The sequence below is a fragment of the Pleurodeles waltl genome, chromosome 8 (assembly GCF_031143425.1).
Source record: "Pleurodeles waltl isolate 20211129_DDA chromosome 8, aPleWal1.hap1.20221129, whole genome shotgun sequence".
NCBI classification, from domain to species: Eukaryota; Metazoa; Chordata; class Amphibia; order Caudata; family Salamandridae; genus Pleurodeles; species Pleurodeles waltl.
This window is the reverse complement of record NC_090447.1, coordinates 766,225,673-766,252,835: the sequence shown is the minus strand read 5'-3', so window position 1 is coordinate 766,252,835 and position 27,163 is coordinate 766,225,673. Positions and strand designations below refer to the sequence as shown.

General features: G+C 45.9%; 1 protein-coding gene across 2 annotated transcripts in view; it reads right to left on the bottom strand.

Moving 5' to 3' along the window:
- The window catches only part of RPS6KA3 (ribosomal protein S6 kinase A3), a 540,094-nt gene that overhangs the window by 233,227 nt on the left and 279,704 nt on the right, over positions 1–27,163 (bottom strand). Inside the window, exon 15 of one of the 2 annotated variants that reach the window (XM_069205007.1) lies at positions 16,530–16,655. In XM_069205007.1, coding sequence (XP_069061108.1) covers positions 16,530–16,655 — 126 coding nt within the window. The remainder of the gene's footprint in view (positions 1–16,529; positions 16,656–27,163) is intronic. The other variant, XM_069205008.1, reaches the window with a different exon arrangement.

The following is a 27,163-nucleotide window of genomic DNA, read 5'->3' as shown; positions in this document are numbered from 1 at the left end:
CCTGAAAGCCCAACAGCAGTTGCTAGGTTAACTGACTAGTTGTAGTCAGTCTGCCACCAATGGACGATTTGACCCCCAGGGGTGACAGCCTTTGCTCTCTGGAGGGCAGGAACAAAAGCCTGCTTTGGCAGGGGTGTTACACAACCCTTCCAACAGTATGACCTACAAATCTGCAGGAAGCTTCAAAGGAGCCCACTGACTTTGGTATGCAAATCGGCTCTCCTTGAGGGAGATGCCAGCTGAACACCCCCCACCCCTTCGTCCAGCTTCCATTTGGTACCTGGACAGGTGGCAAAATAGCTATGCAGGAGGTGTGTTGCATTTGCAGACTAGGGTGACCAGTCTTCACCCCCTTAATGCCCCCTAATTTGAGTACTTAGGGCACCCCGTGATACCATGACCTCATGTCTTCGCTGGACACAAAGAAGGAGTGAACAGGAAGTCTGCTGACCAGATAAACAAGGCGCAATGGGCATGTCCTTGCTCTGCTGCCTCCAAGAAACTGGGGCAGCTGCCAGTGCTCCACAAATTGCCAAGAAGAACTCCCTTGGAGCACAGAAGCTTCTTATTTGCATCTGCAGGCAACAAAACAAGAACTGAGAGATCCTGGGACCTCCAAAACCTGACAACAGACATCAACACTGCACAGGAGCCGCCTAGCCAGAGCTGAAGTGGGCCAATGGTGTTAACATGGTTCCCAGGCCCTATGAAGCCGACCTCTAGTTTGCCCACTGTGGACTTCCTGATCGCATCTGAAGCCTCTTTCTGCAGATCTCCCCTCAACACAACCTTCTTTGATGACAGAGACCCCACGGTCCACTACACCTCTGCATCTGGATGCCCTGGAACGAGGAGAAGATAACCACTGATGTGTGTCCCCCGTCCCCTAGGCTTGCAAGACCGGAGCCCACTTTCTGGTTCACCCAGACCACTTCTCAGTCTACGCCTGCAGCATCCATGTGACCAGGTCGATCACCATTGACTTATACAGGGCACCCGCCGCTGAACTGCACCCAGCTGCCCCAGAGCCACCAGCGGTGACCTGTTGGTGTGGCCTAGGACCCTGCCCCATAAGTACCTCAAGTCCAGAAGATTGGTCCTGTAAGTTGCTGTGCACTCCCTGTTTGCCGTATAGGTTTTCTCTCCCATAGAGACACTGCAGCTCCAGTTGAAAAATGTATAGAATTTTGAAAACTCTAAAAATTCCTATCTCAAGAAGTACTCACCTGATTCTGGTGATCTTGGTATCTAAATGTATATAAAAGGACGTGTTATTTTTATAAATTGGTGCCCGATTTTTTTATTGAGTTTGTATCTCACTTACTGCCAACGTGCTGGCCTTATATGTTTAGCACTAACCTTTGATATGCCTAACTGCTCGACCAAACTATTACAAAAGAGAGCAGTTGGGATGTAATTTGTGCCTCTGTGATAACTCTGGGGTTTGCTTGGACTCTTTGCCCAGTGTACCTCATTTTGGTCCACTATACAAAGACTCAGCTTCCTACATTCTGGTTCAGAGAGGACCTGGCTTAGCAGTTCGGGCTGGACTGTTTCCAGGGGATCAGGGTCAAGACTGATTTGCATATAGCTGGGTCCAAACTGAGGTGGCATGGTGTGCAAAAGAATGATGGATTGGGGCTCGTACAGGGTAATTACATGTGGATGAGACTAATTCAAGCATTCCCACAATCACTTTTTTGTATTTTTTAGGAAGGATATCCATTCGCTGGGAAGGTCAAAATAACTGAATAGTAGGACCTCAGGTGCCAAATTGGATGATTGCGCTGTCTGGGACTCTGAGATTGTGTGAAGAACTTCAGCTTGAGGAGGAGGACGTTGAGACAGCTGGCTGCCATCTCCAGGAGAGTGGTGTGTCAGAATTAAGTCATCGAGGTTGGAATTACCAAAATGAGTCTGTGATGTTTGCCAGAGTTTCCTCACCATGTAGGGAAGCAGTGGAAGAAACGTGTACATAAATATCTGTGACCAATTAATCCATAGTGCTTTGCTCATGGACTGGGGGAGGACGTACTTGGGGCAACTTTTGAGCAATTTTAATTTTCGGGGGTGGCAAGCTAGTCTATTGGTGGGATGCTCAATCTTCGAAAGTATTTGTATAGATCTTGCAGGCGGAGTTCCCACTCGTGGACTTATTGATGCGTCCTAGTATGCAAGTCTACAAAGTAGTTGCCAACCTCACAAAGATGTTCCGCCATGATGTAAATATTGTGGCAGAATGCTGTATGTCAAATCTCCTAACCTAACAGAGAGTTGGGGGAGCTGCCCTATTTCTGCAGGTAATACATGGTGGTCATGTTGTAGGTCTTGATGTGGACTACTTTGTGTGTAGTTCAAGACAATAGCCGTGATCGACCACTGTTAGAACCCATTGGTAAGACGTGATTGTCTCAAAATGAGAGCTAATTATGTATCCTCCCCAAACTAGTGAAGGGGGAGGAGGGCAGGTCACTCTCTGGAGGTGGCAGCTTCTTTGTGGGAGCCACCTTTGCCCTTACCCGTTATCCCAGATGTAGCTTTTGTTGTAGCCCCTCAGCTTGCTAATGAAGTACTGCTGCTGCCACAATGAGTGTGGTTGTTCGGGTGATGTGGTTTTTGTTCCCCATTACGAACAAAGACCCTTTAAGGATTGGTTTGGAACACCTCCATGACCATTTCCATCTTCGTATTTAAAAAAAAAAAAAAAAAACAACAAAAAAAAAAGGTATTTCCAGCATATCAACCTGTGGAAAGAAAAGGTGCTCCCTGTTCAATGGGAGGTTCAGGGGATATTGCGAGACTTCAAGCATAGACCCAGAGATACGGAGCCAGGCGTGGCGCCAGAGGATAATGCTGGTAGTAATGCCCATTAGGAGGTATTCTCTGCACCTAAAGTACAGTGAATACTGGAGTCTGAGAAGTCCTTGCCATCTAACACCATATATTTTTGTTCTTTTCTGTACTCCTCTGGGAGATATTTAAGGAGTTCCTGCGTCTCCTCCCACTGGGCCTGATCATATTTTGCATGAGTATTGTGGAACTGACTATTCCCTAATGCATCACAAATCTGACAGCTACCCTCTTGCATACTATACCAATCTTTCGTCTTTCGTCTGTAAGAAGAGCATCAGCAGTGGAATGGAGAGGAGGCAGATTTGCAGGTGGTTCAGACCATCAGAGTCAAAGGGATCAAGCCATGAAGTACAAATCGTTACTACGGAAGGGTTTAAACTCTTTTCAACCCTTGAAGTAACTATCGCCTTGAAGTCAGGAATGGATTTTAACATGCCCTTCAACATGGATAAGAACTGGATGGTGCGTATGACTTGGCATATCCAAAAGGACGCTGTTATCCTCTTTGGTGACATGCATGGCCACCTTATGAAAGGCTGCAGCCCTCTGAATTACCTCATGATAGGCTGTGGTGTCAACAGCGGGTGATACCCATACTAAACAGTGGTCTAAATCAGGGTCACCTGATCATGCTTGAGGGCTAATCATACGAACTGCCTGGTCTGAATATGGCAGTGGAACCCTCAGGCAATTCAGCTGGCCACAGTGGGGGTGGTGTGCACAGACATGGTGGCAGAGACAGAGGTGGGCTTTGTGGCACAGGACGAAGGCTGGTGGCTCTATCCTTCTGCTTCTTCAGTGTTGGGTCTAGAGAGACATGCAAACCTGGACAAAGGCTCTCAATGGCTCATCTCCTCTTTCGAAGATGTTCTGGAGGTGCCAGTGGAGGAGTTTTTGCTGACATCTTGCCCCTAAAAGGGTGGATGAACAGGCACTTCTGACTGGCAGCAAGTCTTGCTGCAGTATTTATTTTTTTCCTCCGGAGTATTGGAGCTTTGATGCTCTCAGAATTAAGTGTCAATGGGGGCCTAAAGGTCAGTTCCAAATTTGGCTATGAGGAGGACTTTAGCATGGAAGAAGGTTTTGAGATCAACCGTCTTGCACACAGGCACAGATGGAGGCTTTGGTGCTTACTTCTTGTGGGACTGAAGTTGACTGGTGTTCCTAGATGAGCTCAGACTTGATGAAGGCTAGCACCTTTTGGAGGAGACTTGCCTGCTTTGGAACCTTTTTGCCAGTGCTGACCGGAGTCCGAAGACCGCAGGGGCCTTTGGCTTGGCCTTCCTTAGCATCCATGCTCAGAGCACAACGTCCGACTTCCATGGAAGTGCATTTCTTAAGGTGCCCTGAGGGGATGGACCTTAGAGGACTAATTGCAGTCACGTCCGTAGGCATAGTCTGGGTAAATGGGCCACTAGTCTATCTTCGACTCAACATCCTCCATTTCTTCTTGGTCTGACTCGCTCAAATAAAGTCTCTGGTCTGGGTACTGACTGCACAGATGGGAGACCCAACGCAACAGTGCCTTCCTGTTCTTTGGTATCAAGGGGATCTTTTCCCAAAAAATATCTGGGGTCTCCGGGGAGCTATGCTGGTCCATTCTGTGTGCCCCACACCATTCTCTTCTAAACCTGAGTGTCTCTTTGGATCTGAAGGTGAGGCATGATACACACGAAGATGAGTTGTGGTTGGGGGAAAGGCACAAATTGCACACATTGTGGTCTTCCTACAGGTATTTTGCATTGAAGCAAGAGCAATGTTTAAAGGGTTTCTGTTCCGTCACTCAAACAGAGTGCTTGGGTGAAGGAGGATTAGAAATGGCACTCAACAATCCAGTGGTAAAAGGCCCTTGATGATTCGGGTGTTGATGTCGGTCTTGAGTGCTGTCAAAGAGTGTTCATGTATTTGGGAAAATTAAGGTAACAGAGCTTTGTTGAATCCAATGCAAAAGGATCAAAAAGGAACCAAATGGGACCAACGAAAACATGTTCAGAGCATGACGAACTCAAAGGCCATTTGGTATACATCCCAACATAAAGGTGGTTAAAAAAACAAAAAAAAACTTGTAGTCCTTTCCCATGCACAATGTACAGTAAGAGGAGTACCACCACTATATCTCATGACTCGCAAGACTTCTCTGGAAAAAAAAATAACCTGTAAACGCCTATGCCCAATACTAGATGACAGGAGTATGCTAAGCATGTGCATTTTACAGCCACACATGCTACTGACAATATGCTTTCATGCTATTTGTCTTTGTGGTCAACACCTGCAAAGGAATATGTTACTTACCCTGTAAGCATCTGTTTGGGGTATGTAGTTCTGTAGATACACATGATTGGCCTACTCCTGCCATCTGGAGTTGGGTCCTGATGTGTGTCAGTTGTTTTTCTTTGAATCACCTCTTTTGAATCATGAGGTAGAGTGACACCTCCTCTGGGTGATAATACGCATCAGCATCAACTCTATTGTTAGATTGTTTTGTTGCAGGCGGGTGAGAAAGGAGTGTAGAGTAGGTGTAAGAAATGAGATGACCATGCTAAATACATAGTGGAATATAAAGAGAAAACTGCATTGGCCACAGGTGTTCGGGGAGGGAAGTGGGCGAACATGAATCTACAGTACTACATGCCAAGAACAGATGCTTACAGGGTAACATCAAGTTTCAGGCATGTGTGGGTGTAGATACACACACACTGCATAGACTGCAAAGCAGTCTCCCTCAGAAGTGGCGGCTAATCTGTGGGTTTGGTAGTTGTTTGGAAAAGGGTAAGTAGAACTGCCTGACCTACACTGGCGTGCTAAAAAAATATACACAATGTTTGGTGAAGGTGTGTGGTGTGGACCATGTAGCTTCCTTACATATGCCATCTATGGGAATGTTTCCCAAAAAGGCCATGGATTCTCCCTTTTTTCCAGTAGAGTGCACTCTGGGAGGAACAGGTAAAAGTCTTTCACCCCTAGCATAGGAAGTCTGAATGTATTTTACCATATGTATGGCTATGCCTGATTTGGATCTAGGGCTGCCTTGGAGTGGAGGTGAAAAAGCAACAAAAAGTTGCTTAGACTTTCTGAAAGTCAATATAGAACATTAGTGCTCTTAACACTGATGTATGAAAAGCCCTTTCTGCAACAGAATCTGCTTGTGGGAAAAGAACTTGCAACTCAATGGATTGTTTGAGGAGAAATTACTTTAGGGAGTAATTTAGGGTTGGTGTGGAGAACCATCATGTCTCTATGTATTTGGAAGAAAGGTTCTTCCAAGGTTAAAAGCCTGGAGCTCACTAACATACCTAAAGGAAGTGATGGAGACAAAAAGACACTTTCCAAGAAAGAAATTGAAGTTAGCATGAATATGTATTCAAACGGGAAGACCATGAGTCTTGTGAGGACGATATTAAGGTTCCAAGAAGGTGCGGGCAGAACCCGTGGTGGAATAATTCATTTGAGCCCCCTGTAAAGGCTTAAATGACTAGGACCTTGAACAAAGAAAGGTGCTGTCTATTTCGGACATAGGCAGCCAATTCAGCAAGATGTAACCATATCAACGTGAACGCTAACCAAGCCTTTTGTAAGTGAAGAAGGCAGCAGACAATGTCTTGTACCGTGGCTTTGGAGGGGTCAATTTGTTTTGAGTGACCATAGTAGACACAATTTTTTCATTTTGCTGCATACCAAGCTCTAGCAGTCGGTGTACGTGCTTCGTTAAGAATTTCCATACATTCTTGTGGCAATGTATGGTAACTAAACTATGACCTCAGATGCCAAATTGCTAGGTTGAGATTTTTGAGATCTGGTTGCCAGATTTGTCCATGGGTCTTAGTGAGAAGGTCTGGCCTGCTAAGGAGCTTCTTGAGTGGAACTACAGAGAGGTCTAGTAGTGTTGTGAAACAGGGTTGACGAGCCCACGGGGGAGCTACTAGGATCATTGTAAGAAAAGTCTGTCTGAGCTTCTGAACCAGAAGTGGAACAAGAGGGAGAGGTGGAAAAGCATAGGCAAATATCCCTGACCAACTAATTCATAGTGTGTTGCCCTTGGAAAATGAGTATGGGAAACTGAAGGCAAAGTCTGAGCATTTTGCATTTTCTGAGTTGCAAAAGTCTATTTGAGAGAACCCCCACCTGCGAAAGTATGAGAGGAGGACTTAAGGTTACAGCTCCCATTTGTGGACTTGTTGCATCTTTCTGAGGAGGTCTGTAAAGTTGTGGTCTGTTCCGAGATGTTATTCCACTAATAGATGAATGTTGTCCCCACTTCCATATGGCATGAGACAGTTGTGGAAATCGTGTCCCTCCCTTGTTTCTGTAGGTAATTCATGGCTGTCATATTGTTCACCAGAACTAGGACAACCTTGTGAGTGAGGTGAGTTAGGAATGATTTCAATGCTAGGTGAACAGCTTGAAGCTCGAGGTAGTTGATGTGGAGACTCCGGTGCTTGGCATCCCAGAGAACCTACACTGTGAGGTCTTTTAGGTGTGCACCCCATCCTGTCTGTAATGCGTCCTTGCAAAGGTGAAGTGGGGAACACAACTGAGAAAAGGCAGACTATTCAACAAGTTGGCCGCCTTATCAACATTAGATACCCTAATTGACCCTGTGACTGACACTGTCGAGTTAAACATTCCTGTAACTGACGCATGTTTAGTAGTGCATGGGGTACTATGGCAATTCAAGAAGCCATCATCCCTAGAAACCGCATCACTGTCCTTAACCATGAGTTGTTGATTTGTTTGAAAGTTCTGGATACTTGCTGGTTTGGGGCAGGCTAATCCTATTTATGTATTTAGAATCGCCACTACAGGGAGTGCAGAATTATTAGGCAAATGAGTATTTTGACCACATCATCCTCTTTATGCATGTTGTCTTACTCCAAGCTGTATAGGCTCGAAAGCCTACTACCAATTAAGCATATTAGGTGATGTGCATCTCTGTAATGAGAAGGGGTGTGGTCTAATGACATCAACACCCTATATCAGGTGTGCATAATTATTAGGCAACTTCCTTTCCTTTGGCAAAATGGGTCAAAAGAAGGACTTGACAGGCTCCGAAAAGTCAAAAATAGTGAGATATCTTGCAGAGGGATGCAGCACTCTTAAAATTGCAAAGCTTCTGAAGCGTGATCATCGAACAATCAAGCGTTTCATTCAAAATAGTCAACAGGGTCGCAAGAAGCGTGTGGAAAAACCAAGGCGCAAAATAACTGCCCATGAACTGAGAAAAGTCAAGCGTGCAGCTGCCACGATGCCACTTGCCACCAGTTTGGCCATATTTCAGAGCTGCAACATCACTGGAGTGCCCAAAAGCACAAGGTGTGCAATACTCAGAGACATGGCCAAGGTAAGAAAGGCTGAAAGACGACCACCACTGAACAAGACACACAAGCTGAAACGTCAAGACTGGGCCAAGAAATATCTCAAGACTGATTTTCTAAGGTTTTATGGACTGGTGAAATGAGAGTGAGTCTTGTTGGGCCAGATGGATGGGCCCGTGGCTGGATTGGTAAAGGGCAGAGAGCTCCAGTCCGACTCAGACGCCAGCAAGGTGGAGGTGGAGTACTAGTTTGGGCTGGTATCATCAAAGATGAGCTTGTGGGGCCTTTTCGGGTTGAGGATGGAGTCAAGCTCAACTCCCAGCCCTACTGCCAGTTCCTGGTAGACACCTTCTTCAAGCAGTGGTACAGGAAGAAGTCTGCATCCTTCAAGAAAAACATGATTTTCATGCAGGACAATGCTCCATCACACGCGTCCAAGTACTCCACAGCGTGGCTGGCAAGAAAGGGTATAAAAGAAGGAAATCTAATGACATGGCCTCCTTGTTCACCTGATCTGAACCCCATTGAGAACCTGTGGTCCATCATCAAATGTGAGATTTACAAGGAGGGAAAACAGTACACCTCTCTGAACAGTGTCTGGGAGGCTGTGGTTGCTGCTGCACGCAATGTTGATGGTGAACAGATCAAAACACTGACAGAATCCATGGATGGCAGGCTTTTGAGTGTCCTTGCAAAGAAAGGTGGCTATATTGGTCACTGATTTGATTTTGTTTTGTTTTTGAATGTCAGAAATGTATATTTGTGAATGTTGAGATGTTATATTGGTTTCACTGGTAATAATAAATAATTGAAATGGGTATATATTTGTTTTTTGTTAAGTTGCCTAATAATTATGCACAGTAATAGTCACCTGCACACACAGATATCCCCCTAACATAGCTAAACCTAAAAACAAACTAAAAACTACTTCCAAAAATATTCAGCTTTGATATTAATGAGTTTTTTGGGTTCATTGAGAACATGGTTGTTGTTCAATAATAAAATTAATCCTCAAAAATACAACTTGCCTAATAATTCTGCACTCCCTGTATGTACGACTGGACCTGTAATGGATACAAGTCGGACTTGGGAAAGCTAACAGCAAATTCTAAGCTGTGTAGTATATCTACTGTCATCTGAGTATGTTGTTGACATTGGTGGTGAGTGTTGGCTTGATGAGCCAATCATCCAGATATGGGAATACGTGGATATTTTGACTGCATAGATGAGATTCTGCCACTGCTACTCATTTGATGAACACTTGAGGTCTGGTGGTCACCCCAAACAGGAGAACTGTGAATTAGTAATGTTTTCCTCTTATGACAGATCATAAATATTTGCGATGAGCTGGGTATATTGGTATGTGGAAGTAGGCTTGTTTAAGAAGTGGAATGACATCCTGTAAGGTGACCATGTGGAAGTGTTCTGAAAAAATGTATCTGTTTCACAGCCTGAGGACTAAGATTAGTCATAAGAATCCCTCCTTTTTGGGGATTAGGTAGTAGAGAGTATAGCCCTGATGTTGAGCAGGGACAGGCTCTATAGCTCATTTAAGAACAGCTTGAACGTCTTGTTGTGATAACCTATGAACATGAGGTGGAATGTGTGTGTGTGTTTGGGGGGGGGGGGGGAGTGGAGGGAGGGAGAGGCGTGATGGGGTTTAGGAGTGGTAATGAACAGACATGTGGGATAATAGCTAATACCCACTTGTCTGATGTAATGGATTGCCATGTGGGTAGGAAACGTTGTAGTCTGCCCCTGACAGGTGTTATGTGATCAGGAGTAGGAGAGGCGTGTCACTGCTTGGTGGAGGATGTTGCTCCACGGTGGGAGGCACCCTTATCTCTACCTCCAGCATTATTACCTCTATAGCAGCCACGGTAGTAGCCCTTTGATGAGGAGCCCTGACTGTTTTTTTGTTGGGAGGTGGAGACCTCAGAAGAGGTGGATTGTGAGGCTACACATTAACCTGGACAACAAAAAAGTGCCACGGGGAGCAGGTGTTTGGAGGGCTTTCATAGCTTTCTCAGTCTGTGTCTGTTTATTTTTCGTAATGTGAAGTCCACCTGAGAACCAAGAGTGTGTTCCTTATCGAAGGGCATGTTTAATACAGCCTGTTGAACCTCAGGTTAAACCAAAAGATTCTGAGCCAGGCGTGATGTGTAACTAAAATCCTTGTGTTTACTCGCCTTGCTCCGGTTTCAGTAGAATCTGGTGCACACCGTATGGAGGTGTTAGTGATAAGTTTTCCCTCAGAAACTAACTGTTGGCCACATTATTTGTGTTCCTTTGGGAGATACTGGAGTAGTTCTTCCATTATGTCCCAGTGGGTGCGGTCATAGTATGCTAGGAGAGCTTGCGAGTTGGCAATACGCCAGTGGTTAGCAGCCTGAGCTGCAACCCTTTACCCAGCATCTATTATTTTATTCACCTTTTCAGGAAGTGGGCGCTGTCTCCAGCCTGCGAGATGGCATACTTACAAGCTGTGGTAGGAACTAGAGACTTTAGAGTATCTGTCCTTTAATGTAAATACGGTCAGATGGTGCAGGTTTATATACATTTGATGTACCCTAGGTGTTACAATTCTATCCCAAATAGGGTCTTTCAATATGCCACCCTATGCCCAAACATGCCTTTTAATATGGGCAGATATTGGGCACCCCTATGTGTGGTGAAAAGTGTGTCAAAGAGGAAGTTATCCTCTAAGGGCACTTTATGTAACTCCACACCATGAAATGCAGCAGCCCTAGCCATAACCTCCTGCTAAGAGGGAGGAAGAAGGTTGTGCAGGATATAGGTCAGGATCCGTGTCAGCATGGGGATCAGTGTCTTAAATGCCCCAGGGGTCATCTCCTTGTGCCCACCCCTCCCCCAAACCCACAAGTATATGGCTGTGGTGAACCCTGTGGCGAAACATCTAGTGGCTCTTGAGTATGAGGCGGTGGTGGAGATGAAGGTTGTAAGGGACGTGGAGGGAGAAGAGGGCTGGTAGCCGTGTCCATCGTCTTCCTTTTAGGAGGGACTGGGATGTTCAAATCCTCTTTAAAGGTAAGGCTCCTTTTAGGTGGTGGAGGAGAGGAAGCTTTGGCCAGGATTAATCCAGCATCAGCTTGGATGTGGATTTTCTTCTGGTGCTTGTCCACTTTTTCCTGTAATCTGTGCAGTAATGGTTCCACCTGTGGTTAGGGACAGGGCTTGGAGTTCAGCTTAGATGTCTTCAGCTCGGAAGCTTTCGGCTTCAAGGTGGAAGGTCTGCGTGGCGTCAACGTGGATGATGTTGATCGTCAGCGCCGCACCAAAGCTTGAGATGGTGCTGGTTGGTGGTGTCGGTCCCACAAAGTCGAGGTAGGGGGTTCCGGCTTTGAATGTGCTTTCTGCGCCAAACCTGAAGGTGGGGCGTCTAGACGTTTTTCGGTACCAACTATGGCTAGACAGTACTGGTGGCCTGGGACCTCTGATTCTGAGACCAGAAGTGGCAAATGTTTTTAGTGGGCTTGGCCTGGAGGGTGGGGGGTGCCTTACTCAAAGGTTAAGCTGGTGTAATGTCCTCCATTTCGAAGTCAACCTCAAGCTCGGAGCCGGACCATTATTCAACAGAGAAGGCCTCCTCTTTCTTGACCAATGGCTGCTCCTTGGCATGCTCCTCACCAAATATGGCTGGAGTGTCGTCTGTGTTAGTAGGACATCTTAAGACAACGTCTCTATGATCCGTTAGTGTCTTTTTCGATCAGAATGACTTGCACATGTCGCAGTCCGCTTAGTTGTACTCTGGGGACAAGCACAAGTTCCAAACCCGCGCACTGGTCAGTGCAAGGGTACTTTGCATGGCAACATGGGCAGTACCTAAAAGACATGCATTCCATCACCAGTTGAGCATTGTCGACAATTGAGATGGAGTTTGAAGGTGGGACCCGAAGGGGATAGAACCGGCAAGGATTTCATTGATGTGCAGATGGATAATCGTAAACGGAATCAATACAGATTGAAAGAAATGGATGTGGAACAGAGGACTGAACTGTGAGTGAGTAGCAAACAGAGCGAAGGCACATACGTCCAAACCAGTTGGCAGAGAGGAAACAATGTAACATTGGAGTCGACGACCATGCACATGATCACCAAGAGGAAGTCACTCTACCCATGACTCGAAAGACTTCTTTGAAGAAAAACAACTTGCACAACTCAAGACCCAACACAAGAATTCAGGAGTATGCAGTGCATGTGTTTCTAGAGCCACATGTGCTTCAAACACAATATTTCTTCCAGCGCAGGAATCTCCTACAGAAAGGCAACTAAAACTTAGCAAGCCGGCTCAGATGATGCTGTGGATTTTTTTTTTAATCCTTGGCTGGAATAACTGAAATAGACAAGAGAGGAAGATCAACAGAGCGGACCCTGTCGACTACCAATGTCTTGCCTTTAGTCATTTAAAATAAATCAGTTAAAAAAAGCCAGGCTTAAACATAGGTTCCTCATACCCACATACATTTTAGGCTACATAGCCAAGTTTGTGGCAGATGGCAACTAAAGTTAATTCTCATCCTGTAAGAGGCTGCAGACATACTACTTCCATCTCACCCACTAAAAAGCAAAAAATGGATTCAAAGCTGGAGACACAGAAGCAGTAGTTACAGAGCCTTCATTACTTTGTCATTTGTGGGGGAAGGTGATCTTTGCCTCGGACATTAATCTACGAGTTTACAAGGATTTCTATTTAGTGTTTGCCCCACTTTTTAGAGCAATGTGCAGCGTACATTCTTTACCAATAAAAACACCCCCTTATCACATTCCGAAAATTTCAACTGAACCAGTTCACTCCATGTGTTGTTGAGATGGAAAAGTCCCCTGCATGGTGACAGATGTGCAGACCTGCCCCAGCTGCATGGTTATTTTGATTGCTGGTACTGATTTTTGGTCATGGGCCAACAGCTCATGGCTGTACGCTATAAACTAGGCCGGTCTCATGGTAATGAGTTTTTGCTCGACTGAGAAAGGTACACCAAGAGCTACCCTGCAAGTGGTAGAGGGCTACTGGAGTTAAGTGACACGAGTACAGCAGTGGTAGCATACCCGTTGTGTTCACTAGAAATCAGTAGTGTGAACAGGCCTTTTTACCCGTGTCGCTAGCGAGGGGCCTACTGGCCCTATTGTGTAAAGGCCAGTAGCTGTGTACTTAACTCACCCTTGACCTGCACCTCAAAGGTCTCTGATTCCAGGAATATTTATTCTACGTGGGAACTGGGCTCATTGTCACAAACATTAGGCTGGTAAGCCTGACACTGTGGACCAGGAATCTTGATGGTGAGGAAGGCACAGATCTTTAGACCTTTATGAGTAATATTTCAGTGGAGGCTGACGGCCTTGTGTGATGCCCGACTACTCCCTTAGTCCTGCATTGCGTGTCAATCAGAACCGAAGCCACTCCTGCTGGGGCAGACTGTCCCTTTGAAAAAGGGCAGCAAGGAGGAGAGAGCATTTCAAAGGAGCTGGCACCCATAACCTGAATTTCAAAGGTTCTGAGGCAATTACATTTGTGTCTGGATCTGAACTGTAAAGGTGAGGGTATAAGTCTCACACTTGGTTCAACAGCACTGTTCATTCAGAGGAAAAGATCACAAGATGTTTATTTGCTGAAACCAGGACTAGGGACCAAGGTCTGCTAGTCTCCCTCCTGGGGAAAGAGCCATCATCCAGGAGTCAAGACCACTTGCCTTAAGCCTGGAGCTCAAGCCTTCTGCCTGCCTACCAAGACCAGTGGACCCTGTGAGGAGGAAAGCCCGTGAAGGGAGCGAGGCTCAGCAGGTATCGCTGCGAGTGAAGCAAGAGACATCCGGTCTAGACCATTGCTGCAGTGCCAGTCATTGACCCCTATGTGCCACAGGGTGAGTGCCTCTGTGAAGTAAGAGCTGTCACACTTTTTACAGTGACAGTCAGCAACCCCCATGTACCAGATGGAGGCCACAGTGATACAAGGGTCATTTTTCCACTTTAGCGCCGCTTCCACAGTGGCCTCCCTTCTGGCTCACAGGGGTCACTGTGGAATCAGTAACTTTTTCTAAAGCCTTCTGAAAATCTTACACACTGTCTTCTATTCCAAATCAAGTCCTAAATTACACAAAGTATATATATTTTTATTTTATTTTTACTCTAAAAGAACCTACATGACAAACTGTGCAATTTCCAAGTAGCTACAACTCTCTGACCTAGCTGTTCGGAAGCTCCAATCCACCACAGGCTAATAAGATGTTTAAATTAAGCCACAAATGCTTGCAACATCCCCTGACTGTGCATATTTAGTTCTAGGTCTTCTCTCTGTACAGCAAGAGTTTTCCAACATGTAATTTTCAAATAGAAAGTATTTTTGGAAGACTGGACAGCCACACTGCAAAATGGCTGATCTCCCACACTAACAGTCTCCAAGTGCTTACACCTCTTTTCTTACCTGCTGTCAAGTGTGCTTAGGGGAGCTGAAAAGTGGCAGCAGCTCTGTGAAAAACCTTTATTTAAACAACTTCTGTTTTCTCCAAGAACTAACAAAAACAATGAAAGGAAATCCTATTATTCACAAACACCTTGACTCCGAGTCCCGAAAACCACATACAATTCTGTTTGATGTCTTAAAGCTAGTCTTAAAGTGGTTCTCTAAAACATTTTAAAGCATTCTAAATATTAGTTCTGCAGGGGACTTCTTTGCTTAATCTGGCAGCACAAAAATAATCTGAAGGCAGTACTCTGAGTATTCACTCATAACTCAAAATAGATGTCCAGAATTACATGAAAAATGCCTTTTGGGTTACACAATAAAATAAGTGTCTTGTTGGATTGCTCTCTTTGCAGGATCATGTTCCTTTTACCTGAGTACCCTGGACAGCATGTTCTATACCTCGATACACCAATTGTACCACCATTGAGAACAGACCGGTCAATTTAAGCCAGTAAGAAGGGTCCTGGTGAAAGCAGTGTGACTTATTGCATTATAGGTATTGTAAAAGCACGTTGACCTTACTTTAGTGATTAAAGTGGTGTCCTAAAACCACTAATTGTCCCATCCCTGTATTTATGTCTTGTATAAGAGGTGTAGAGGAGTGAATAAAACAAAAGGAAAATGTTACTTACCCTGTGAGCACCTGTTTGTAGTATGCAGTGCTGTAGATTCACATGTTATGCATACTCATGCCATCTCGTGTTGGGCTCGGAAGAGAGCAATTTTTTCCTTGAAACAGTGTGAGTCACGATGTGTGGAAAGAGGCGTTTTGCAGGTTCACCCTGGAAAGAGGCGTTTTGCAGGTTCACCCTCACGTTTGTCCCCATGTTCAATACTCAGCATTAATATAATGGCTCTCAAATGCCCTGAACCCTACTAAACAGGACTGTGCTCTGACCCTTAAATTGGTACACGTTTAATTGGCTCACCCCTGCCCTCACTTACCTTACTTCTAACAACGTACCCAGGTACTCAGGGACTATAAGTTGAAGTGCCTCTCGTGGACTACAGGCTCTACTTTTGAGAGTCACAAGTATGACAAGGTAAAAGCTTAACTCCCTGCCTGGCACCGCCAGCTGTCGGAGCAGTTTTAAACTGTTAACTCAACTTCTCTTTTCAATATCTGTAATTCACCTCTAAAGCAGACCTACTAAGCCCAAAAGGCAGGGTGCATTATATTAAAAAGCTGGGCCTTTATTTCATGTTTTTAAGGTCTTGACAGTAAAAACCAACATTGCTGTTTTTTACTGTTGAAAGGCTAGTAGCCCCATTGGAGAGTGCAGTGTTTCAGGCTGGTATCTCAGCCATGCTAACAGCTGAATGGGACTACCCAAGTTGGTACTTGAGGCTATCAAAAGAATCAGTCCACTATGAGTGAGGGTGTTGCATCATGTATGAAATCCTATTAGCAAAAAGTGGAACAGAAAAGTGCCCATTATAATAATGTTAAAATATCACCCTAGCCTACCATTAATTAGCCTTTAGCAGTAGTGTATGCACAGGTAAGTGAAGGAGCTCTGGGACAGCACTTTAATCCCCCCCACCCCTGCCCCAACACCACACACAATCTGGTTATGGATTACAGATATGCTATGATTAAACACAAACTTTTTTTATAGTTATACAACAATATCACTATGATTCTGTGAAGTACCTTTACATGGGATAACAGAGCTAAGAATACAAATCTATAACAGATTCCTTACGTAAAAAAGATATTTGGTATAAAACTGCACAATGGATAAGGTCATCCAAAACCAGGTTTATTTGGAAACTTTATAAATAATTAAAGGTTTAACATCTACTATAATTCAAGTCAAACTATGCAGACACAGGTTATGAGTTAATGTGCAAACGCATGAAGATCGGAGTATACGTCATACCTTAACTGCATATTCCATATTTGAAGCCTTGTGAATACACCTTTTGCAGATGGAGTAGGAGCCAACACCAATGTCTTCCTTTACATCATATCCATCAGCAAACTGAATGCTGTTCCTATGTAACTGCTATCAGTCAAGTTCAATTGATAAATAAAATGAAAAATACAATTAGTGCAATAAACGACTTCGAATGAACCAGTGTATGTTATTGTTATCCATTTGCAAACACCAATGGAAAAATCAAAATATTTACAAATATTTTACTACTCAGTGAATAAACAAGAACATGCTTAACTTGATAACGATACACATTTGCTTGTAGACTACCAGTCTTCCTCATCAAGAAATTTAGCAATTATATAAATATTACATTTTAAAAATCGAATTGCATCAGATGACAGAAGTCAAAACACTATGCCGTCTTTGACATTTAGCAGGCGTCACAAAAATAAGCGCTTCAGTTATAAGAAGTCAGAGTTAAGAAAGAAATGCTGCTGCCATTGAAGACAATACTCAAAGTAATATCCAGCTCTTTGATAACTGAAGGAGACTCATCTCAGACATGCATCCTCTTCCAATCCCTTTCTTTACACAAAGTTCCTTGGAGCTGCTGGTTCTTTATCTTACGTTCCCAGATTGGTGGCGTATGATTGTACTTGTACCTGTAGAACCTTTCCATCTATTCAGTGTTCATTTTATGAGCAATAATTACTCACAAGCATTTTCTCCCACATGCAAAGATATTTTGGCTTTGAAGTCTCTTATGCCAATCTAATGATCAAGTAATACCACTCCTATCAAAACAGCATCGGAAATTTAAGTTGGGAAATGAAATCCTTTCACTATATGATTTTCTCACTGTCAAAATAAATGTCTACTGTTCCAATTCTCCAACCAGTTTTTCAATCTCCAGAAAAAAGCCACACAGCTATGATCTGTCTACTCTCAATCTATGATCTGTCTCTACGCTCAATCTAGCTAAACAAAAGGTGACTGATTGGTTCTGCTCTGTCAGTCATACCATGTGCGTGGACAGTGGGCCATGTACGAAGATTGCCAATTGTTGATTGAGCAAAAACAAATACCTGCCAACTGAAATGTGGGACTGCAGGAGCCACAGTGAAACTGTTAGTTGGGTGCATGGCCTGCCCAAGAGCTGAGGACAGCAAGATGAGGATCCAGGGCAGAGAAATAGGAGACTTGTGCATTCATTTGTGTGATTGTGCATGTACATTTATCTAGTGTGTGACATGTCCCTGTCCAAAAAAAAAGTGTCACTCAAAAAGCTGTAACATTGGTGTCAATGACCAACAACAGTATGCACTACATATACTCCATAAAAGTGGTTAATCTCTGGCACAACTGTTTTATAATCCTGGCATAATAATGCCAGTCACATAAGAAAGGCCATCCATGACTATTTCCGGCAATCACACTCTAGTTGTGTCACAGTGTCAGCCATCATTGACATACTAAGAGCATGAAAGGCTTACATTTAGGCATCCGTGACATAATGGTGGCTGCCCCTTGCATAATAATGGTCATGACTGATGTATGTAGGACACTATGGATGTTATGATAAATTGGTACAATGGTGGCACTGCCATAATAGTGGGGGCTATTGGCAAATTACAGACATCACTTGTATTGTGGTGAGCCTCCACAGCCTACGACTGTAATAAATGGACATTTTTAGCAGACTCTGTCCATGTGAGGCATTTGTACATACGAGTAATCAATGGAAATGAAAAGCCGATGTTTGGGGGGATTGAGTATTTCCTGAAAATGGAAATTGATATTTTGAAGGCAACAAATGTACCTATTTATTTTTTCAGAAAATATTTTTCTTCTGGAAGTTTGTTTGCCCTAAGTGGAAAGTGGGTTTAGGTAGAAAAGTATGTCTATATTCAGGAACATATATGCTGATAATGACAAAAGGCTGCAGTTCCAAAAAAAAAAAAAAAAACACAAAGCTGATAGCTGAATGATAATTTAAGCCGAGTTGGGAAGACTTATTGCTGTGGTTCTGTCTTTTGTGCCAGAGTGCATGTGATGCTTTGGCTGTTATTTCATTAGTTATTTCATATTTATAAGCTTTTCACTGGCATTTATGCTGGTAACCTTGCATAAAAATTATTGGGTGGCCAGTACTGATAGTCATAGGGTGCTTATACTGTAATATCAAACAAGTTACTTATCTTCGGTAACACCTTAAATGGTAGAGACATTCAAGTTGCAGATTCCTTATCTTGTGATTTTTTTTCCCAGCCATCTGTCTGGATCAGGAGATTTTTTTGAGCAGTACCCCATGCGCAGTTAGGTGGCATCAATTGGATCTAGGTCCGTCGCTCGCACCAGATAAGACATCGCAGGTTCTATATAGGTGCAACCCCATTACGCTAGAGTCTGTTTCTTTTCATGACTTTCCACGCCAGAAGTGCAGAGCCATGAAAACAACTGACCACTGGTGTGTCAAAACTAAGGTCGTGACAGGGGAGCCCGTCTCTAGGGATCAGTTCACAGAGGATGGGTGGGTAAGTAATCTGCAACTAGATATTGTCTCTACCAGATAAGCGGTCACCAAAGGTAAGTAACTGTTCATCTGATAGAGACTTCTAGTAGCAGATTCCTTACCCTGTGAATAGATACCCAAGCAATACCATAGCCAGAGGGTCTGCAAACCAAGATCAAGTTAGAAAGTCCTGCAGGACCGAAAAGGCAAAGTACCCGCCCCTATGGACCGGATTGTCCAGGCAGTAGTGTTTGGTGAATGTGTGCAAGGATGTCCACGTTGCTGCTTGACATATCAAGGACTGGAACTTGGCATGCTAACACAGTGGTCGGAGCTGTTGCTCTAGTAGAATGAGCACACAAACCATCAGGTGGTTGAACCCTACTCTGCTGCCGTGACAGAAGATCCCCCGTAGGGCAGTCTGATCAAAGGATTGATCGCCATGCTCAGTAGCTCGGGATACCAACCTCTGTGCCCAGTCCAGAGCCTCAAGGACGACTTGGGCTAGTTTGTTCTGGACATTCTTGAGAACTCTGGGCAGAAGTAGTATAGGCGAAAAGAGGTACAAGAGGCCTGAGTTCCACTCAAGATGAAAAGCATCGTCAAGCAATTGCCTCTTTGGAAACTCCAACGTGCAATACTGCTGACATTGTGCGTTCTTATCAGAGGCGAACAGATCTAACAAAGATTCTACCCACTGCTAAAAGTCCATGAACCCACTCCAACTTGCACCTATGCTACCTTCCCCTTGAGAGGGGAAAGAAATGCTTTCAAAGCTAGTTTGATTACCTGGAGCTATAACAGGTTGATGTGGCATCCGGACTCTGCTGGAGGCCAGAAGCTGATCTCTGCCTCTCGCAGGTGGCGGTCCAATCCCAGGAGTGATGCATCTGTCATTACTGTCAGATGTGGCTGAGGACGAGAAGCGTAGGCAGTGTCTAGAACCCAGGCTCTCTAGAAGTAGCTGTACAAGAGCAGCCAAGGGGTACCTGGACCTGGTATAAGGTGTAAGTACCATAGATACCCACCACACACCAGGCCAGCTTCCTACACTGGTGGTACAGCAGTGGAATAAGCACTTGCACTTGCCTTAACACTTTGTCACTTGGTACTTTCCACAGGAAAGACCACTTACAAGCTAGGGACATACACATACACCTAGTGTCAGGATATAGTCTCTAGGGTTTGGGTAAGAAAGGCGACAAGGCATATCCCTTACTCCAAACTTCTGTAAGAGAGACTAGAAGTTAAGGAGGTTAGGCACACCCTACACCACTCTAACACGTCTTTAGTCCTAGCACCTCTCAGAACATGGATTCTGACTATGAGGACCGTATCGTTCAGGAGCCGAGGGAAATGTGTATAAGAGTAGGAAACTGAAGACATTACATGGTAGCAAAGTCAGTGACTGAGGGCTTGTACAATCTGATTTTGAGAGAGCATATACTTAACAACTGATTTGTTGCACCAGTACTTTGTAGACTCAGATCTGACCTCTCCCCAAGAATTGGGAAAGAAGGCAGACAAGTGGGTCAGAACAAGGGTGAGCAGAAAGGCTCACACTGGTAATGACAAGGACAAGAAAAAAGGAAGCAGGTAAGTCTCAGGACAAGGGTGGGGACAAAAGTAAAACTAAACAGTCTTCATAAGGTCCACAAAATTTCTCTGGGGTGGAGGGTCCAAATCCTCTTTCCATAACAAAAAGCTTCGGTGCTAGGTCTGTAAGGGTACTTTATTTTTGGAACAAATCACCACAAAATACTAGACAGGAGACCCCACCCTTAGGAGGTAAGTGATACACAAAATATATCCACCAGCAATCAGAAACAGGCATAGAAAAGCCTGGAAAACCGTGCAAACAGTAATAACCAATAGTGAACCTAGGGGGAGCACAAACCATATACTTAAAAAAATGGAATGCGACCAAGGTACCCCCACCTAGGTAAGTAAAATGTGTAGAGGGGAGCTGGGAGTACTAGAGAACCACAAAAGTAACAGTACTCCCCAGTGACCAGGAATGCAAGAGTAAAACACTGGATTTTCCCCAAACCATCCAAAAGGAGGAAAAGAAAAAAAATAAGACACCAAGAGAAGAGTGCAAGAAAACTTGCGGCATATTCCTGAAGAAAGAAGACCTGTGGAGAGAGGGGACCAAAACTAAGTCACAGTGGAGTCCAGGAGGAGTAAGAGGTACTACCCACCCAGACATGGATGCAAAAGTTGGTCGACAATTCTGAAGAACAGGTCTGCACTGCAGCCCAGGAGCTGGAGAAGAGTTCCAGATGGATACAGATGAACCATGCCGGAAGGAAGATTGCCGACGGGTGTCAGTGAAGGATTTCCACCAACAAGCCTTGGCATAGGCAAACTCGCAGTTAGAGGAAAAGAGGTACTGCCAGGGACCAGCAAGGCCCAGGAGGACTCAACCCAGGAGGGGGAGTCACGGGGGACCCTCAGTGTCGGAGTCCGCAGGAGCAAAGGAAGCACCCACAGGAGTCCCACAGGACGGGGACACAGGAGTCGCAGAAGGGGCCCACGCCGGACTACAGAAGTGGATCCCACGTAGCAGGAGTAGAATGCAGAAAGTTGTGCTTTGCAAGATGGAGTGCTGGGGGCTGGAGCTACACATCGCCTGAAGAGCCCTTCGAGGAGATGCAAACAAGCCTTGGCAACTGCAAGAGACGCAATGCACAGGGGTACTGTCCTGCATGGGAAGGCAAAGGCTTACCTCCACCAAAGTTGGACAGCTGGCAGAGAGGACCAAGAAGACTACTCCGGACCACCACCCGTGATGCAGGACGTCACTTGCTGTAGGTGCCTGCGGTTGGAGGGAATTGACTCCTTCACTCCCAGGGAGATTCCTCCTTCTTGTGCAGGCTGAAGAGATGTAGTCTTCTGAGGATGCACGGCGAGGAAATTGTTGCAAAGCCAGCAGAGGCCCTGGAAACAATGTTGCTGAAGAGTCCTTTTTTCATGGAAGCAGCTCGTCAGGTCCTGGAGGTTCCAGTCACAGTTACGGAAGCCAGAAGTCGAAGTAAAAGTTGCAGAGGAGTCCTGCTGGAATCTTGCAAACTGAATCAGAGGACCCACCCAACCGTAGAATAAAGATTGCAGAACCCAGGGACCCTCTGGAGGACCTCTGGTCACCACCGTTGGGGTGGTGATGGACAGGGGAGTGGTCGCTCCCCCTTCCCATTGTCCATTTTAGCCCCAGAGCAGGGACGGAGGGTCCCTGAACTGGTGTGGACTGGTGTATGCACAGAGGGCACCAAATATGCCCTTCAAAGCAAACCAGTGGCTTGGGGAGGCTACCCCTTTCAAGCCAGTCACATCTATTCCCAAAGGGAGAGAGTGTTACCTCCCTCTCCCAAAGGAAATCCTTTGCTCTGCCTTCCTGGGCTTGATCTGATCAAGCAGCAGGAGAGCAGAAACCTGTCTGAGGGGGTGTCAGTAGCTGGGATGCCCGGAAAACCCTATAAGACTGGTTGTAGCAATGCTAGGGGTTCTCTAAGGAGCACCCAGAGTGCACGTAATCATACTTTCAATACTTGCAATAATATTGAAGTATGATTCCGACATGTTTGATACTAAACATGCCCAGGTTCGGAGTTACCATTATGTAGATGGACATAGGTAGTGATCTATGTTCAGTCCATATATAAAATGGCATCCCCACACTCACAAAGTCCAGTAAAATGGGGCAGGAGTTTGTGGGGGCACCTCTGCTAGTGAGGAGTGTCCTCACACACAGTTACCTGCACCCTGCCATCTGGGTTCAAGAAGACTGCAATGGAAGGCCTGCAGAACCCTTTGCATGGGCTCCCTATGGGTGGCAGAATAACTGCTGCAGCCCATAGGGATCCCCTGGATCCCCAATGCCCTGAGCACCAAGGTACTATATACTAGGGACTTACACAAGTAGGACCAGTATGCCAATTGTGGGAAGAAAAAGGTAAAATTTGGGGGAGAGAGCAAAGCTACTGGGGTCCTGGTTAGGAGGAACCCAGTAGACTCAGTCGAACACAGTTAAACATACGGACAACAGGCAGAAAATGGGGGTCACCATGCCAAGAAAGTGGGCACTTTCCTACAAACTTCTTTCAAAGTGTATCCCACCTCTTGCATTCTCTATCGAGGTGTGCGTTAAGGGAACATGAGTGGGAAATGGAGACTTGGATAATCAAGCCAGTAGGGGTGTGGTATTACATTAGGAAACCTGGGTCTCTGGTGCAGGGCAATGGCGGCGGGCAGTAGTCCTGTTCACAGGAGCCCCTGTGCTGGGTTTGGACCAAGTACCCAGCAGGACGTCCGTAAGGGCTTCATTAAAGGGGAGCAGGGGTTCACAGGATGAAGCCCCAGCCTGAAGCAACTCTGTCAGGAGGTTAGTCCTGACTGCCAGTGAAGGCAGCTCAAGGTCCAGGACTCAGCCGATTCTCAGCACCACCAATTAATATGGAGCACCCTCCAGCATAGCCAGGGTAGGGGGAGACAGCATGCCAGTATCTGGGAAGGTATCCAACCTGCTGGCATAACCAACTCTATACACCAGTCCATGGGGTCTTGGAGCTGGTATTCTAAAGGGCCCAGCAACCCTCTCCCTTGCACACCGTAACCTACTTCATAATATTAGGGTTCACAATCTGACACAGGGGTCAAGGCCCCTGCTAGTGCTTGAGTCTGCGTCATAGGATGCCCATCCGCCTCTATGTGTGAGTCGACAATAGGGATGGGGCGGTGTCGCACAGGGGCACAGGCATGTTGAATTCAGATCCGGTGCTGGGGAAGGTTGAAATGGTACAACCTGCGCCTGTTCAGATCCATGGGTGCCCTTCGGAACAGAGGCCGAAGCCACCAGCACAGAACCCGAAGGAGCCCCTTTCAGCTCCGCAGGGCATGAAGGTGTGCCCCAAGATGATGGGCATGACCTCATAACTCTTTAAGCTGGGCAGGGGCTGCTGCGGCTCCTAGAAACGTGGGGAAACGCAAAGTCGGTCTAGACGTAGGATCCAGAGATAGAGGCCTCGATCAACGACGCTCCCTCTTCCTCGTCAGCCAACCGATTTGGTGTCCAACAACTTTCGCCTTCTTCGCATGCCTCGACTTACCTGAACATTCTGAGGACTTGGAGTAGGACGGAGAACATTTGGGTGGTGGTGGGTGGGGGGGGGGGGGAGGGTGATCAAGATCTTCTTTACCGAGATCATGACTTGTGCTTTAAGGACTGCTCTCTCAAAGCCTTCGTATTCAAGGCCTGGAACTCGGAGGATGACTTCGGGTCATGGTCGCGCTCCAGACACCAAGGCACACTGAGTGCAGATCCATCACCAACGTCAGACAACCGGACTCGCTGGGCTTGAACTCTGTCTTCTTAGAAGACATCCTCGACGCACTAAGACTTATACCACTTGAAAAATCATTGACAAATAGTCGAAAAAGGCCAGTCAAAAACTGACTGAGGGGTAGCTCTCTTCGGTTCAGTGCTGACTAGCGTGGAAAAGAAAGAACTGACATCAGCATGCCAGGGTGCACCTATATAGGTCCCATGATGTCATATCTGCTGCCGATGACGGAGGTGGAGCGAATCAACACCACCTAACAACACGCAGTGGTCCTGCTCAACAAAAATCTCTGGATCCAGACTGATGCCTTGGGAAAATTCACAAGGTAAGGTAAGGAAACTGCAAGTAGAAGTCAATATCCGATACCTATGTCCTCACCCTTTTCCATTAATAAAATATGCTAGTACCTCAGGAGGATTTTCCTAGACCAGAGGTAGCTCTCACTACAGAAAAGGTTTGAGACTCCTGATCTAAATGCTATGTTACAGCTCTTGTATACATTTTGATCCAACCACTGATAGTCTGCTATACGTACAGTATAGCTTCCTAATTAATCTCAAAAAGTCTAAAGGCGTCACAATATTAAATGTGTTCATTACACAGGATATAACCCACCATCCCTGCCCAATGAGATTTAAATATCAGCATTAACAAAAGAGTATCTTTACTTTTTTCACTTTAAGTCTCAGCACTTCAAATTATATAAATCCACACTACAAACTCCAATGGGATGGCAGGCTGTAGGAAGTTGGCTCTGTATGTGCTATTTCAAAGTAAGGAATAGCATGCACAGAGTCCAAGGGTTCCCCTTAGAGGTAAAATAGTGGTAAAAATAGATAATACTAATGCTCTATTTTGTGGTAGTGTGGTCGAGCAGTAGGCTTATCCAAGGAGTAGTGTTAAGCATTTGTTGTACATACACATAGACAATAAATGAGGTACACACACTCAGAGACAAATCCAGCCAATAGGTTTTTATAGAAAAATATCTTTTCTTAGTTTATTTTAAGAACCACAGGTTCAAATTCTACATGTAATATCTTATTCGAAAGGTATTGCAGGTAAGTACTTTAGGAACTTCAAATCATAAAAATTGCATGTATACTTTTCAAGTTATTCACAAATAGCTGTTTTAAAAGTGGACACTTAGTGCAATTTTCACAGTTCCTAGGGGAGGTAAGTATTTGTTAGTTTTACCAGGTAAGTAAGACACTTACAGGGTTCAGTTCTTGGTCCAAGGTAGCCCACCGTTGGGGGTTCAGAGCAACCCCAAAGTCACCACACCAGCAGCTCAGGGCCGGTCAGGTGCAGAGTTCAAAGTGGTGCCCAAAACACATAGGCTAGAATGGAGAGAAGGGGGTGCCCCGGTTCCGGTCTGCTTGCAGGTAAGTACCCGCGTCTTCGGAGGGCAGACCAGGGGGGTTTTGTAGGGCACCGGGGGGGACACAAGTCCACACAGAAATTTCACCCTCAGCGGCGCGGGGGCGGCCGGGTGCAGTGTAGAAACAAGCGTCGGGTTTTCAATGTTAGTCTATGAGAGATCTCGGGATCTCTTCAGCGCTGCAGGCAAGCAAGGGGGGGGTTCCTCGGGGAAACCTCCACTTGGGCAAGGGAGAGGGACTCCTGGGGGTCGCTTCTCCAGTGAAAGTCCGGTCCTTCAGGTCCTGGGGGCTGCGGGTGCAGGGTCTCTCCCAGGCGTCGGGACTTTAGATTCAAAGAGTCGCGGTCAGGGGAAGCCTCGGGATTCCCTCTGCAGGCGGCGCTGTGGGGGCTCAGGGGGGACAGGTTTTGGTACTCACAGTATCAGAGTAGTCCTGGGGTCCCTCCTGAGGGGTTGGATCGCCACCAGCCGAGTCGGGGTCGCCGGGTGCAGTGTTGCAAGTCTCACGCTTCTTGCGGGGAGCTTGCAGAGTTCTTTAAAGCTGCTGGAAACAAAGTTGCAGCTTTTCTTGGAGCAGGTCCGCTGTCCTCGGGAGTTTCTTGTCTTTTCGAAGCAGGGGCAGTCCTCAGAGGATGTCGAGGTCGCTGGTCCCTTTGGAAGGCGTCGCTGGAGCAGGATCTTTGGAAGGCAGGAGACAGGCCGGTGAGTTTCTGGAGCCAAGGCAGTTGTCGTCTTCTGGTCTTCCGCTGCAGGGGTTTCAGCTAGGCAGTCCTTCTTCTTGTAGTTGCAGGAATCTAATTTTCTAGGGTTCAGGGTAGCCCTTAAATACTAAATTTAAGGGCGTGTTTAGGTCTGGGGGGTTAGTAGCCAATGGCTACTAGCCCTGAGGGTGGGTACACCCTCTTTGTGCCTCCTCCCAAGGGGAGGGGGTCACAATCCTAACCCTATTGGGGGAATCCTCCATCTGCAAGATGGAGGATTTCTAAAAGTTAGAGTCACTTCAGCTCAGGACACCTTAGGGGCTGTCCTGACTGGCCAGTGACTCCTCCTTGTTGCTTTCTTTGTTCCCTCCAGCCTTGCCGCCAAAAGTGGGGGCCGTGGCCGGAGGGGGCGGGCAACTCCACTAAGCTGGAGTGCCCTGCTGGGCTGTGACAAAGGGGTGAGCCTTTGAGGCTCACCGCCAGGTGTTACAGCTCCTGCCTGGGGGAGGTGTTAGCATCTCCACCCAGTGCAGGCTTTGTTACTGGCCTCAGAGTGACAAAGGCACTCTCCCCATGGGGCCAGCAACATGTCTCTAGTGTGGCAGGCTGCTGGAACCAGTCAGCCTACACAGATAGTTGGTTAAGTTTCAGGGGGCACCTCTAAGGTGCCCTCTGTGGTGTATTTTACAATAAAATGTACA